This window comes from Chiloscyllium plagiosum, chromosome 12 (assembly GCF_004010195.1).
Source record: "Chiloscyllium plagiosum isolate BGI_BamShark_2017 chromosome 12, ASM401019v2, whole genome shotgun sequence".
NCBI classification, from domain to species: Eukaryota; Metazoa; Chordata; class Chondrichthyes; order Orectolobiformes; family Hemiscylliidae; genus Chiloscyllium; species Chiloscyllium plagiosum.
The window spans coordinates 76,478,257-76,493,691 of NC_057721.1; the positions used below are offsets into that span (position 1 = coordinate 76,478,257).

Genomic DNA, 15,435 nt, shown 5'->3' on the forward strand with positions numbered 1-15,435 from the left:
GAGTGTAATAAGAAATTAGAGGATCAAATATGAAGGTAGGCTAGCCAGAAATTTTAGAAATAATAGTAAAAGTTTCTTTCAGTACATAAGAAACAAACGACAGGCAAAAGTAGACATTGGGCCACTTCAAACTGATGCAGGAAGCCTAGGGATGGGAGATAAGGAAATAGCAGGAGAACTTAATAAGTACTTTGCGTCAGTTTTCACAGTGGGAGACATGAGTAATATCCCAAAAATTAAAGGGTGTCACGGGGCTGAGTTGAGTATGGTTGCCATTACGAAAGAGATAGTGCTAGAAAAGTTAAAAAGTCTTAGAATTGATAAATCTCCTGGCCCCGATGGGATACACCCTAGAGTTCTGAGAGAGGTGGCTGAGGAAATAGCAGAGGCATTGGTTGAGATCTTTCAAGAGTCACTGGAGTCAGGAAAGGTCCCGGATGATTATAAGATGGCTGTTGTAACCCCCTTGTTCAAGAAAGGATCAAGGCAAAAGATGGAAAATTATAGGCCAATCAGCTTAACCTCGGTTGTTGGTAAAATTCTAGAATCCATCATTAAGGATGAGGTTTCTAAATTCTTGGAAGAGCAGAGTCTGATTAGAACAAGTCAACATGGATTTAGTAAAGGGAGGTCATGCCTGACAAACCTGTTGGAATTTTTTGCAGAGGTAACAAGTAGGTTAGACCAGGGAAACCCAGTGGATGTGGTTTATCTAGACTTTCAAAAGGCCTTTGATAAGGTGCCACACGGGAGGCTGCTGAGCAAGGTGAGGGCCCATGGTGTTCGAGGTGAGCTGCTGGGATGGATTGTGGATTGGCTGTCTAACAGAAGGCAGAGAGTTGGGATAAAAGGTTCTTTTTCAGAATGGCAGCCGGTGACGAGCGGTGTCCCGCAGGGTTCGGTGCTGGGGCCACAGCTGTTCGCATTATATATTAATGATTTGGATGAGGGAACCGGGGGCATTCTAGCGAATTTTGCCGATGATACGAAGTTAGGTGGACAGGCAGGTAGTACTGAGGAAGTGGGGTGGCTACAGAAGGATCTAGACAGGTTGGGAGAGTGGTCCAGGAAGTGGCTGATGGAATTTAACGTGAGCAAGTGCGAGGTCTTGCACTTTGGCAAAAAGCATAAAAGCATAGACTACTTTCTAAATGGTGAGAAAATTAATAAAGCCAATGCACAAAGGGATCTGGGAGTGCTAGTCGAGGATTCTCTAAAGGTAAACATGCAGGTTGAGTCCGTGATTAAGAAAGCGAATGCAATGTTGTCTCTTATCTCAAGAGGGTTGGAATATAAAAGCAGAGATGTACTACTAAGACTTTATAAAGCTCTGGTTAGGCCTCATTTGGAGTACTGTGTCCAGTTTTGGTCCCCACACCTCAGGAAGGACATACTGGCACTGGTACGTGTCCAGCGGAGATTCACACGGATGATCCCTGGAATGACAGGTCTAACATATGAGGAATGGCTGAGGATACTGGGATTGTATTCGTTGGAGTTTAGAAGATTAAGGGGAGACTTAATAGAGACGTACAAAATAATACATGGCTTGGAAAAGGTGGATGCTAGGAAATTGTTTCCGTTAGACGAGGAGACTAGGACCCGTGGACATAGCCTTAGAATTAGAGGGGGTCATTTCAGAACAGAAATGCGGTGAGATTTCTTCAGCCAGAGAGTGGTGGGCCTGTGGAATTCATTGCCACGGAGTGCAGTGGAAGCCGGGACGCTAAATGTCTTCAAGGCCGAGATTGATAGATTCTTGTTGTCTAGAGGAATTAAGGGCTACGGGGAGAACGCTGGTAAGTGGAGCTGAAATGCGCATCAGCCATGATTGAATGGCGGAGTGGACTCGATGGGCCGAATGGCCTTACTTCCACTCCTATATCTTATGGTCTTATGGTCTTAAAAATGTTTGAAAGAATATGAATGGGCAAATGATTCGGTATATGACACTTGTTTGATCTCAACTGGAGTGTGGTATAGATTTGTGGCATTATGAAAAAGATGATTCGGAGACACTGGTGTTGGACTGGGGTATACAAAGTTAAAAATCACACAAGGCCAGGTTATAGTCCAACAGGTATATTTGGAAGCACTAGCTTTCGGAGCACTGCTCCTTCATCAGGTGATTGTGGAAAAAGATGTGAGTGTATTGGAGAGAGTGAAAAAGTAATTTACACAAATGATTCTAAGAACGAGAACCTTCAGTGATAAGGATAGATTGAAAACATTGGGATTATTCTTCTGAGTGAGAAGGAGACTAAGAAGAGATTTAATGGAAATCCAAATCATGATGGGGTTGGACCAAGTAGATAGGGAGAATTTGTCTGCTTGAAGAAGAAAAATGAATAAAAAGGCAGAGATTTAAAATGATGTACAAATGAAGCAAGGGTGACGCGAGAAAGTTTTCTCACACAGTGAGTAGTTAGGATATGGAATGCACTGTCTGGAAATGTGGTAGAGGCAGGTTCAATTGAGTCACTGAAAAGAGCATTATTTGATTATTTGGCTCGAGATATTATGCGAGGGTGTGTGGTAAAGGTATAAATGTAGATTTCACCAGTTTCCTCATTTTCCCAACCCACATCTTATCCCAGACCCAGCCTCCCAACTCAACACCGGCCTCTTGACCTGTCCTACCTGTCCATCTTCCTTCCCTCCTCTCCGACCTATCACCTTCACCTCCCACCTTTATCTACCAATCGCATTCCCAGTACCTTCTCCTCAGCCCCACCACCCTCCCATGTATCTCTCAGCCCACCTGGGCCACCTCCTTATTCCTGATCAAGAGCTCATGCCTGAAACATCGACTCTCCTGCTCGTCAGATGCTGCCTGATCTGCTGTGCTTTTCCAGCGCCACACTTTTTGACTCTGAATCTCCAGCTTCTGTAGTCCTCACTTTCTACTAGGAAATTGGCACAGGACAGAGATGCTCATTTGAAGAGCAGGTGTAGAAATGCTGGACCAAATGGTCTCCTTTCTAGAGAATGTTTCTGGTATTAGCTTGACCTTTGATTTTTAATCACTTGAGGTGAGCTGACTATGTCTGGTTGCACTGACACAATAAATGCATCAATGATTTTTAAAAACCTTTTTGATAACTCAGATCAATGTACAGGACATTTTCACAGATATACAGTGATCAGATTTTTTTTATCCCAGGACCTTTTGATATATCATGTTGACATGTTCTGACCATCATGTCACAAATATTTTATTAATATTTAAAAGACACCTTTAACATCATTTGCCAACAATGTCAGATGATGTATCATTAGATGCAGAGTGGAGCATTCTTGCCTTCTCACTTCTGGGATCTTTGTCGTCCATCTCAGAAGAGAATGGAATGAGAGAGCAAGTGGAGAGGCATAGCATCATTAAGACACAGAAATGTGTGATTCAGTCCTTGAGATCACGCCAGCTTTCTGTACAGCAATGCAATCAGTCCCATTCCCTCACTCCATGTCTGTAACACTGACAGTTTGTTTGCATCAAATTCTCAAAAGTCCCTTTGAAACCATTCACCGTTTCTCCATAGACCTCCCGCCTAGTTAACAAGGTCCAGGTTATTGCCACTTGCCTAAAGAAATTCTTCATCGCATTCTTCTCTGCATTTCCTTCCCAAAAAATGTAAGTCTGTGTTCCTTGTACCTTTGGCTAATCCTTTGTTTGCAGTATCTAAATCTGTTGTAATCATGTCCAAGTCTCTCTTCAAGGACAACAACTGCAGCTTCCCTGACCTGACCTCAAAACTAAAACCTCTCCAATAACACATGAGAATTGTGTGGTTCTGAACATTCTTTTGTTCTGGGGATGTGGACAACATTGGCACTGTTTACAGTCTAATTCTCTTTGTCCTATGCGTGGTAAGAATCAGTTGTGTATCATGGCAGTAGAGGCAACACACATAAATTGATAGAAGTCACCATTGTCTCAGAGGATGGCTACATATTAGAGACTATGGGTGCTGGTTAAAACTGAGGGTCACTACACCTCAGACCAGGGGAGGGTTTGAGAATGTTAGACCTTCAGAGTAACCTCAGCTGGTGAGTGAGGGCATTAAACCCCGTGCAGGTGTGTGAGGTAATTAAACCCCAAGCGGGTGTGTGAGGGAATTGAATTCCAGCTGCTGTGTCAGGGAATTAAACCCCATGCTGCTGACATCATTTTGCAGCATAAACCAGTCATCTGAGCTGACTGACATGGACTCAATGTGCAGTAGAAAGTGAGGACTGCAGATGCTGGAGATCAGAGTTGAGAGTGTATTGCTGGAAAAGAACAGCAGGTCAGGCAGCATCCAAGGAGCAGGAAAATTGATGTTTCAGCCATAAGCCATTCATCAGGAATGAAGCTTGTGGGCCGGGTGGCTGAGAGATAAATGGGGGGAGGGTGGGGCTAGAGGGAAGGTAGTTGAGAAAGCAATAGGTAGATGAAGGTGAGGGAGAAAGTGATAGGTCGGAGAGGAGGGTGGAGCGGATAGATGTGAAAGGTGATGGACAGGTCAAGAGGGCAGTGCCGAGTTGGAGGCTGGGGACTGGGATAATGTGGGGGGAGGGGAAAGGTGGAAACTATTGAAATTCACACTGATCCCCTGTGGTTTTCTGGGTCCCAAGGTGGAATATGAGTTGTTCTTCCTCCAGGTGTCAGGTGGTAAGGGTTTGGCGATGCAGGACGCCCAGGACCTCTATGCTCTTGATGGAGTGGGAGGGGAAGTTGAAGTGTTCAGCCACGGGGCGGTGGGGTTGATTGGTGCAGGTGTCCCAGAGATGGTCTCTGAAACGATCTGCAAGAAGACTTCCTGTCTCCCCAATGTAGAGGAGACCACACCGGGTGCAACCAATACAGTAGATGACATTGGTGGAGGTACATGTAAATTTCTGTACAGATGTGGGTGTCTTTGATGGAGGTGAGGGGAGTGGTGTGGGCACAGGTTTTGCAGTGGCAGGGGAAGGTGCCTGGATTGGGGTCTGGGTTGGTGGAGAGGCCTGGGAAGGGAAATTGCGGTCTTGGAAGAAGGAAGCCATCTGGGATTTTCTAAGGTGGAATTGGTAATCCTGGGAATAGATGCGGCAGAGGCGGAGGAATTAGGAATAAGGGATCGTGTTTTTATAGGAGGTAGGGTGGGAGGAGGTGTAGTCTAGGTAGCTGTTGGAGTCGGTGGGCTTGTAGTAGATGTCTGTAGTTAGTCGGTCACCAGAGATGGAGATGGAGAGGTCCAGGAGGGGAGGGAGGTGTCCAAGATGGTTCAGGTGAATTTGAGGTTGGGTTGAAAGATGTTGGTGAAGTTGGTGAACTGTTCGACCACCTCATGGGACACGAGGTAATGCCGATACAGTCGTCGATGTAGCAGAGGAACAGGTGGGGAATGGTGCTGGTGTAACTGTGGAAGATGGACTGTTCCACGTACCCAACAAAGAGGCCAGCGTAGCTGGGTCCCATGCATGTGCCCAAGGCTACCCCTTTGGTTTGGAGGAAGTGGGAGGATTGGAAGGAGAAGTTGTTGAGGGTGAGGACCGGTTCAGCCAGACGGATGAGTGTGTTGGTGGAAAGGTACTGGTTGGGACGGCATGAGAGGAAGAAACGGAGGGCTTGGGGACCTTCATCATAGCGGATCAATGTGTACAGGGACTGGATGTCCATGGTGAAGATGAGGCATTGGGGGCCGGGGAATCAAAAATCTTGGAGGTGTTGAAGGGCATGGGTGGTGTCCCGAATGTAGGTAGGGAGTTCCTGGACTAAGGGGAACCGGACAGTGTTAAGGTATGCAGAGGTGATTTTAGTGGGACAGGAGCAGGCTGAGATAATGTGTCGAACAGTGCAGTCAGGTTTGTGAATCTTCAGTAGGAGGTAGAATCGAGCAGTGCGGGGTTCATGGAAAATGAGGTTGTAGGCTGTGGGTGGAAGATCCCCTGGGATGATGAGGTTGTGGATGGTCTGAGAGATGATGGTTTGTTGATGGGAGGTGAGGTCATGAATGAGGGGGTGGTAGGAGGGTGTGTCTGTGAGTTGGCACCTGGCTTCAGCGATGTAGAGGTCAGTGGGCCACACTACTACTGCGTCCCCCTTTGTCTGCAGGTTTGATAGTGAGGTTGGGGTTAGAGCAGAGGGAGTGGAGGGCTGCACTTTGTGAGGGCGGGAGGTTGGGGTGGGTGGACAGGTTGAGGTCATCGATGTCACAGCAACAGTTAGAAATGAAGAGGTCGAGGGCGGGTAACAGACTGGCACGGGGCGTCCAGGTGGATGGGGTGTGTTGGAGGCGGGAGAAGGGGTCATTGGTTGGTTGAAAACGTGGGCCCAGAGGTGCAGTCAATGAAAACAACATTAATTTACAGGGCTTCACAATGGGATCATGTACAATCCATTGATTTATCTCCTATTTTCTCCTCTAGTAATTGGGGAGCCTGTCAGTATAGAATGGTACAGTCCTGATGGTCAAAAAGTCATCTCCAACGAAAGAGTTGTGGTACAGACGGAGGGGATACGATCAAGGCTCACCATCTACAATGCCAACGAGGAGGATGCTGGGATCTATCAGTGTCAGGTGTTAGACGTCAATGGAAAGTCTCAGGAAGCTACAATCCTGGTGGAAATTTACAGTAAGTAAACCCAGGAGCTGTAAAACATAATTGCATCATTAATCACATGCTGTCTTGTGCTTGTTCCAGCAGTGCATGTACGAAGCTGAAGACAAAAGAAGCTATGCAAATACAAAGATTGCCAGTGAGACATTAATAATTTAAATGCTCTTGATATGATGCTGCAACAAATCAGCCACGTTTTGCAAAAGAGTCCAGTACAGGAACACTCAGCACCTAACATTCCAAAAGTGTTTTGCTCCAACTAGGGGTCAAACTCAGCACCTGGACTTAAGAACTATTTTTCCCAATTTTGCTGCATGAGATTGATTATTTTGATGATAGTATGGCGATTATATTTCTGATGAAATTGACATAGAACACGATGGTTACAGTGTTATTTGTCCTGTGATATCACAGTAGCTATGTGTCAAGGCCAACAGCAGCACAATATCCCATTCAGTGCTTGCACAAGTACAGTTTCACTAAAATCACCTTAAGATCACCAACGCAGTATCAGTGCAAAGTGGCTTCTCTCTGCATCAGCGCTGAAGTTAGTTTCAAGTTGCTTCCCAGCTTTTGTATTAGTGTTTCAGACATCGAGTTAAAACTGACCTCATTGTTGTAAGCTTTTTGATGAAGTTTGGTCACTTGTTCTGAATATCAGGAACCTTAAGGAGATGATAGGCCAAAAACTGTAAAAACAATAAATGGATACAGTGATAAACAGAGATAAACAGGCATGACACAAGTAGATAGATAGATAGATAGATGGATAGATTGTTTTTCTATCTATCTATCTATCTATTGATCTATCTATCTATCGATCTACCTATCTATCTATTATCTATCTATTTATCTATCTATTTACCTGTCTATCTATCTATTATCTATCTATTTATCTATTTACCTGTCTGCCTGCCTGTCTATCTATTATCTATCTATTTATCTATTTGCCTGTCTGTCCGTCTGTCTGTCTATCTATCTATCCATCTATTGATGTATCAATCATATCTATCTATCTAACATAGGGGATGGTGGGCTGGATTTTATGTATCATATTGAAATGAATGAACCACAACGAAGCTAGGAGTCTGCAGACCTGCCCTAAATGTCTCAGCCCATCCAGTAATGTGTTGGATGCCCAACTACTGACTGCCCAGTGGGAATGAGGTAATTCCTGGTGCAAAACGGGGAGGGGTGAGTCCCTGATGTTCATTTCCAATTGGGACTGTCGACCAAGTTGTGGAGGGGGCTGGCAGGGAAGCAAGGAGTAATATGACATGCAGTAATTTAGTCTCAGACAGAAGTTTAAAAGCTAAATGATTAGACTAAAAACCAACATAGAGGGGCATCCACCATCCTCAGCAGGTTTGACTATTACATGCAGCAGAGGTCCTGGTGGTGGTGTCTTTTCTACCCACTTTTGAGCTGTGTTGTCATAGCAGCCTCACAAACTTTCTCACATCTGACACCCAAGAAATGCAGTGGGCAGTGAGGAAAGTGAAAGACAATTGGGTCATTACATACTCTCCCAACCTTCCACAAACTCACAGACTGATGTGCGCGATGTTGCATGGCCAACTCTTTGCCATTATCCCTTAGTGTACATGGGAGAGCGGCTTGGCTGATTTGTGGGAGTGAATATCCAATTACAGAGTGTTGTATTGACAGGCCAGTGGATAGGTAGATCATGGGTATGTGTGTGTAGAAATGCACAATAACTCATTTCCTTTTTGAGCTGATATTTTGTTTGATATTAAAGCTAAGAGATGAATAGAAGAGGACTGGGACCTTCAGGTCAGATTTCACACCGAAGAGGAATAGCCAAGTGATAACATCCAAGAATTCACAAGGAAGGGTTAAAGTGACATTATTAAGTGTTGCATTGGCTCTGTGAACAGGACGATTGTGTATGTGAAATAATCACTTTTATTGTCTGACTAATAATGGAAGATCCAGAAATAACCACACTTCCATGATTTCAAAGATAATTTGCGAATTATATGAGGCTTTTCATCATTCTAATCACTTTAATCTGCTGCTACAAGCTAACATTTGTTGCAGTTTCTACGGACCGGCAAATCAGTCCCTCATGAGCATACAGAAATGCATACTATTGCAGAATTAAAAGGGAAAGATACAGACTTGGTTAAAGTCCATCACTGAAAGGTGTATGACATATAAGACAGCTTCCTGGGCATGCAGTAGCAATGAGAGGCAGGGAAAGAGAAATCAGCACTAAAGGAACTGCTACGAGTGAGTGTCAGGTTAAGTGGAAAGAGGTCTGTATAGGTCGGGAATCGCGGAATGATAAAATGATGCATCAATCAATGTGACCATTCAGTCTGTTATGTTTGTGCTAGCCCTTAGGCAGGGCAATCCAATCGATTCTAGTCCACTTGTTTTCTTCCCATTGTTCTTTCACTTCCTTAAAGCATTGACCCAATTCCCCTTTTGAGTGTAAATATTGGCACAACTGTCTAATTGCTAACAATCATTGAAATGCAGTGAGAGTGAATGGATAGGGCGTAGCACTCTGAGACAGTAAATTAGTCCGGTTCCACAGAAAAGTGTCAGGACTGAGTTCCATAATTCTTTGGATGGTAAAAGTGCTGCCCCAGTGTAGAATGCTCTTTGTTTAGCGAGTTGACCCTATTCATTGAGACATCACAGTTAGCGACAGCACCCTCCCCACGCCTGGTCACTAGGTCTCTTAAGGTATCAAAACAGGTAGACACAATGGTTAAGAAAATATGTGCGATAGTTGTGCTTATTAGCCTAAGCATAAAATTTAAAAGTTAGGGAAGTCATGCTGGAATTGCACAAGATGTTGGTTAGGCCACAACTAGAGTATTGTGTGCAGTTCTGGAATCTAAATGATTGGAGGGATATGGCAGCAATGGAGAGGGTGTAGAGGAGATTCATCAGGATGTTGCCTGGGCTGGAGAGTTTTAATTATGAAGTGAGATTGGCTAGACTGAGGTTATTTTCCTTGCAGTGAAGAATACTGAATGGCGACATGATTGACATGGATTAAAAAATGCAAACATCCACAGGGTAGACAGGAAGAAACCTTTCCCTTTATTGAAAGGATCAATAACCAGGAGATGTAGATTTAAAGGGAGGGGCAGGATATTTGGAGGAGATGTGAGGACTTCTGTTTTTCACCATGAAGACGATGGGAATCTGGAACACACCACGAGTAAGGGGGTAAAGGCAGAAACCCTGATAACATTGAAGAAATACTTAGATGTGCACTTGACATGCCAAGGCATACATGAAAGTGGGCCGAGTGCTGGAAAATGGGATGAGAGTGGTTAGGTGGTTGTTTTTAACTGACTCAGACTCGATAAGGCAAGCAGCCTTTTTCTCTGTGCTATTAACATCTTTAACTTTGTTCGCTCATCTCTGCTGGACTTATGTTTAGTATGGACACTAAAACAATGCAAGGCATGAGTCGGACCACAGCTGGAATATTGTGAACAGTTGCCAACTCGTTATCGAAGGAGAACGTTCACTAGACTGAAACCAGGAATGGGTATGAGGAAAGGTTGAGTAGATTGGCTCTATACTCATTGAAAATTGAAATTGAGAGGTGATTTAATTGAAACATTGAAAATTCTTAGGGACTTGACTGGATAGATGAGGAAAGGTTGTGGGAGAATCTAGGAGCAGAGGACATAATCTCAGAATAAGAGGTTCCACATTCAGTAGCGAGATGAGGAGAAACTTCTTCTCTCAGAGGGTCGTGACTCAGTGGAATTGAGATGGACAGATTTTTATTCAGGAAAGGAAACAAGGGTTACGGAAATTGACGCTGAGGATTATCAGATCAGCCATAGTGTCATTGAATGGGCAAGCAGACCTGATGGTCTGAATGGCTAACTTCTGTTCTTACCTCGTACGGTCTAATCTCTGTGCCTCATCATAGTTGTAATGTTTTGTTCAAGTGAAAGTAATGGGTCATTATCTACCTGTGGCTTAAAGCATTCTGAGAGAGCAAGCTATATGTAATTCTTTAAGTTAAATATTGTATAGATATGGCAGGGTTAGAATTTCCACTTCAACTGCATCGCAAACCTGGACAAATTTGATCTCAAATTTCCACTCAATTTGATAACGTCTTTCATTTATCATTGCATGACAACATCAGCATGATTGTGCGGCTTTAAAATATAACTAACTTTTTAAGAAAATGTAGTTTTAAAATATATCCCTCGTGTGGTAACAAGGGGCTAGTATGATTGACAAGATCGATTCAGCATAAAAAGGCATGCAGTTTGAATCACAGTACCAATTGACCACTTGTGAGTTACCCAGGTTAAAATGACAGAAAATGGTTTCTAAGAAATGCACACAACTGTTTGCTAGTTATATTAGAGTATTAATCTTTTCAGTAGCTTGAAAAATAAACTTTTGTAGATTTAAAAACATGTTTAGTCCTTGTGTGCATGAAGTCCAGCCTAATTCATGAAAGTCTATGGACAAGCCCCAAAACATTGACTGAAGTTTGTCATGGTGATTGATTCATCGAGAGTTCATGCCCGAATTAGCTGGAAAAGATAGTTCCGAGTGCGATAATTTTTAAGTCAATGCAAATGATTGCAGAAATTAGATTTGTTCACATTAAAATGTGTGATTAAAATTCCTGCACCTTGTACATTGTTTTCAGGCAATTTGTGGTAATAACAACAAAGAGAGTGGAAATTCTATCCTGATGTGCTTTACTACATAAAAGAAATGAACATTGCTACTATTTTTTGCAAATATGATATTGCAACTTGAAACCTTAAGTTTGCTTTTCAAAGTGTTCTGATTTCATTGCACATTGATTAAAATGAGTCTTGTATTTTATTTTCTGCTCATTACAAGGATGTTGCCAGGATTGCAGGGTTGAGCTATAGGGAGAGGGTGAATAAGCTGGGGCTTTTTACAATGGAGCATCAGAGGCTGATGGGTCACCTTGCAGAGATTTATAAAATCATGAGGGGCATGGATTGGGTGAATAGGCAAAGTCTTTTCCATGGGTAAAGGGGTACAAAACCAGAGGGCATAGGTTTAAGTTGAGAGAGGAGAGATTTAAAAGAGACCCAAGGGGTAACTTTACCACATAGAACGTGGTTCATGTATGAGAACAAACTGCCAGAGGAAGTGGTAGAGGTGGGTACAGTAACGATATTTAAAAGGCATCTGGATAGGTACATGAGTAGGAATGGTTTAGAGAGATATAGGCCAATGCTGGCAAATGGGATTAGATCAGTTTAGGATATCTGGTTGGTGTAGACGAGTCGGTCAGAAGGGTCTGTTTCTGTGTTGTATAACTCTGTGCTATTGCACACAGATACAGGCAAATGGGCGATCTTGGAATATTGATGTGATTCTTTTTCTTTCTTCCTGCTACACTCTACCCACAGAAAAGCTGACCTTTCATGAAATCAAGTCTCCCCAGGAGTTCAGAGAGGGAGACGATGCTGTGGTGATATGTGAAGTAAACAGCTCTCCCGCACCCATAGTAACTTGGCTTCACAATAACAGAGATATCATCACTGAGCTGAGTGGTGAGTACCCAGGCTGTCAAAAACTCGAATTGCCAAATTGTTTGTGAATTCTTCAAACTCTTGATACAGTGGCTGTTAAGAAAGGAAGCATTTTCATTGCACCCTTCCCATGCCAGCTCAATGCCAATGCAAGATCTTCTACCTGTCTACCATGGTCCTCCATTCCAACCCCTGCTACCCAAAACTCACGACTACTCTAAGCTACCTCCATGCCAACTCACACCCTTCCCAAAACCTGTCCGTGCCCGCATGTATCTATGCTACTTCCACATCCATTCATCTTTTATCCCTCATGGACACATCGCAGGAGCCATATGGAGATTTTTAAAATAAATTAAGACAATAGAATGCAACTTTCACTCCTACACACTTGACAATGAAAGAAATATCACAACATGCTCTCTTTCTTATCAGGCGAAAATGAGGACTGCAGATGCCAGAGATCAGACTGAAGATTAGAGTGGTGCTGGAAAAGCACAGCAAGTCAGGCAGCATCCGGGAAGCAGGAAAATCGGCATTCCTGATGAAGGGCTCCTGCCTGAAACATTGATTTTCCTGCTCCTCGAATGCTGCCTGACTTGCTGTGCTTTTCCAGTGCCACTCTAATTTTGACACGTGTCTTATCAGATCAAATGCCAAGGAAAGCTAATCCTTTCCTAAAATCTTGAGACAGCCAATCAAACTGTGACATTGGATCATCTTACTCAGTTAATTGTAGCGTTTGAAACTCAGTCAAACATTCACAATGGAATAATGGCAACCCACAGTAAAATGCCGAAAACAAGTCTCTATGGAAACCGTCTGTAAACCAAAGCAAACCAGAAAAGGGTTTTTATTTAACTCTTACTGACAACTGCACACTTTTATTTTTATGTGAAATGAACAAAGGATTTAAAGAAAACCTGAAGATCATGACAGTTGCACAGATCTTAATCACTCTTTAAGAAAGTTTACATCAACTCAATCAATTTGTGTGCATATGTTGAAGATTAAGGCCCTTGCAAAAGTTAAACTGGGATCTATGTGAATTAAGCACTAGATTCAAATGGGCCTACTCAGTTCAGACTTTCTGTCTGTATGTTTCATGCCCCACCCTCTTGTTCCCACTAATAAAAGTTTGATCTGTTGAAAATGAGAGTGGTACCTCTACCTCCAGACCCCACCTACCATTTTTAGTAGACTGAAACTCTAGTCCTAGGCCTCTATGTAAAAGGCTCTGCATCCTCTACTGCTTGATTAGGCACAAAATTTAAACCATCTGATTGGTTTTACCCAGCTTTCATGTGCATTTGGCTAACAAAATGCAGGAATCTCCAAGCCTAGAATTCCATGCTTTATATGTCCTTACTCTTACAATAGTCTGGCCTTTAAATACTGCAGTTACTGTCACTTCATCCTTGTTTCCCCACTTACCACTGTATTTTGAAAAGTTCCTTTCAGCCAGTGTGATGTCCTTGGTCTGTCTTTCACTTTGATCTCTAAATTGCTAAAAACAGGATCACACCATTGTGCAGATACTCCGTGGCACTGTGCTGAAAGCATTCTCAATAAGGTATATAATCAGCCTTGAGTTCGCAGTCTTCACTATATCAAGTTAAATGAGGCAATTTGAATCAAGCTGATAGCTGTGTATGAAATAATATGACAGTGCCAGTCATGCAGCATCATGACGGTAGCTGTTTTAAATTAAACCTGATATGATCAGTGTTGTCACAAAACTTATTCAGTCTACTGTTGTTGCATTTCAATGTTGATAATTGCACTTAAACAAAGCTATCAACACCACAAGGGGGATAGCATCACTGTCATTATTATTACACATTACCCTCAAGATGTCACATTTTGTTTTCATGTACAAGCCAACCTTAAATGCTACCGACTAAAGGGCTGAAATCGATAGGTACATTCAACTCAACAGCAACATTTATATGCTGCCATTAACTTGATAAACCAGCCCAAGGCACATCACAGAGACTTGATTAATTTGACATGGAGCTGTGTGATGAGATATGAGCGCTGATGACAAAAAGCTTGCTCAAAAATGTAAGTTTCAAAGATTGTCTTAAAGCAGTAATGTGTGGTAAAAGGGTGGAAAGGTCTAGGGAGGGAATTCCAGAGTTCCTGGACCAGGAAACTGAGTGCAATCAATTTAAATGCTTTGCTATGGATGATATCGAAGCTCCCAATCGTTTAGGGCTGAGATGTGGAGAAACAACTCGTGGAATTGTGAATTTTTGGAATTTGTGGATGCTCTACTGTTGTACTGCTTTAAGGCCGGATGGGCATATTTTTCATCTTGCAAAGAATCAAAGTTAATGGTGAGTGAGCAAGAATGACAAGACACCCAAGATTAGTCGAGATTGTATTAAATGATAGGGTTGGCTCAATGGGCCAAATGGTCTACTTCCGCTCTTATTTTTTATGTTCAAACAAGTTTTTTGAGTCAAACAAGCAAGTGGAGAGTACTCCACTAGATCCAAACTTGTGCTTTGTAGGTTTTGGGGAGCAAGGAGGTGAGTTACTCACAGCATTCCAAACTCTGACCTGCTCTTCCAGCCTTAGTATTCATATGGCTGGCCCAGTTCTGTTTCTAGTCAATGGATGGTTTTGGCACTCAGAGAGATTGGGATGGCCTCTGACAAGAAACTTAACACACAGATGCAGCAAGCAATTTGGAAGACAAATGACATTTTGGTCTTCATTGCAAGGGTTTTGGAGTTAAAGAGATCTTGTTGCCTTTAGTGTTGCTTTAAAATCTACCTGGAATAACAATTATGTAGAGTTTCACACTTTCAGAAGTTGCCTTAGTGAGTGGTACAGAAGTTCGAATAAATTGATTCCTGAACTGAGGTGATTGCTGTGAAAATGATATTGTATCTGATTTTCCAAAGAGTGGTAATCTCATGGAGATTGTTACTCCAACCCATGTTTTCTTTTTGCATAAGGTGGGCGTTCTGCATTACTGATTCCATTCAGGGGTCCTTAGAAATACGGAGCAGTATTTCCATTCTATTAGTGATATTGTGGGCCACAACTGTTGGGGGAAAGCAAACCCATGCCCCTCCCCCACCCCCCACGCTCCCCCCGCCACCTCCACCCCACCTTTCCACAGAGGTCAGCTTCCACAAGTATTGTGAAAGTAAAAGGTCCAGAATCACAAACAGACCCCACTTTGAAAGCTGCCGTCAAACAGTAAATACATGAGGTAAGTGGAAAATTAGGTTTCCGGAGGGTCGGGTGCCAAATGGATAGAATACTAAGTGAATAAGAGAAGGGTGCCAGGTGTTTAGGGTGCCAA

General features: G+C 43.0%; 1 protein-coding gene across 3 annotated transcripts in view; it reads left to right on the top strand.

The window, feature by feature from the left end:
• Nucleotides 1–15,435, top strand: part of LOC122555418 (neural cell adhesion molecule 2-like) — a 1,561,904-nt gene that overhangs the window by 1,080,365 nt on the left and 466,104 nt on the right. For all 3 annotated transcript variants that reach the window (XM_043701408.1, XM_043701406.1, XM_043701407.1), the window contains 2 exons: nucleotides 6,391–6,597; nucleotides 11,994–12,137. In XM_043701408.1, the coding sequence (XP_043557343.1) occupies nucleotides 6,391–6,597; nucleotides 11,994–12,137 (351 nt within the window). The remainder of the gene's footprint in view (nucleotides 1–6,390; nucleotides 6,598–11,993; nucleotides 12,138–15,435) is intronic.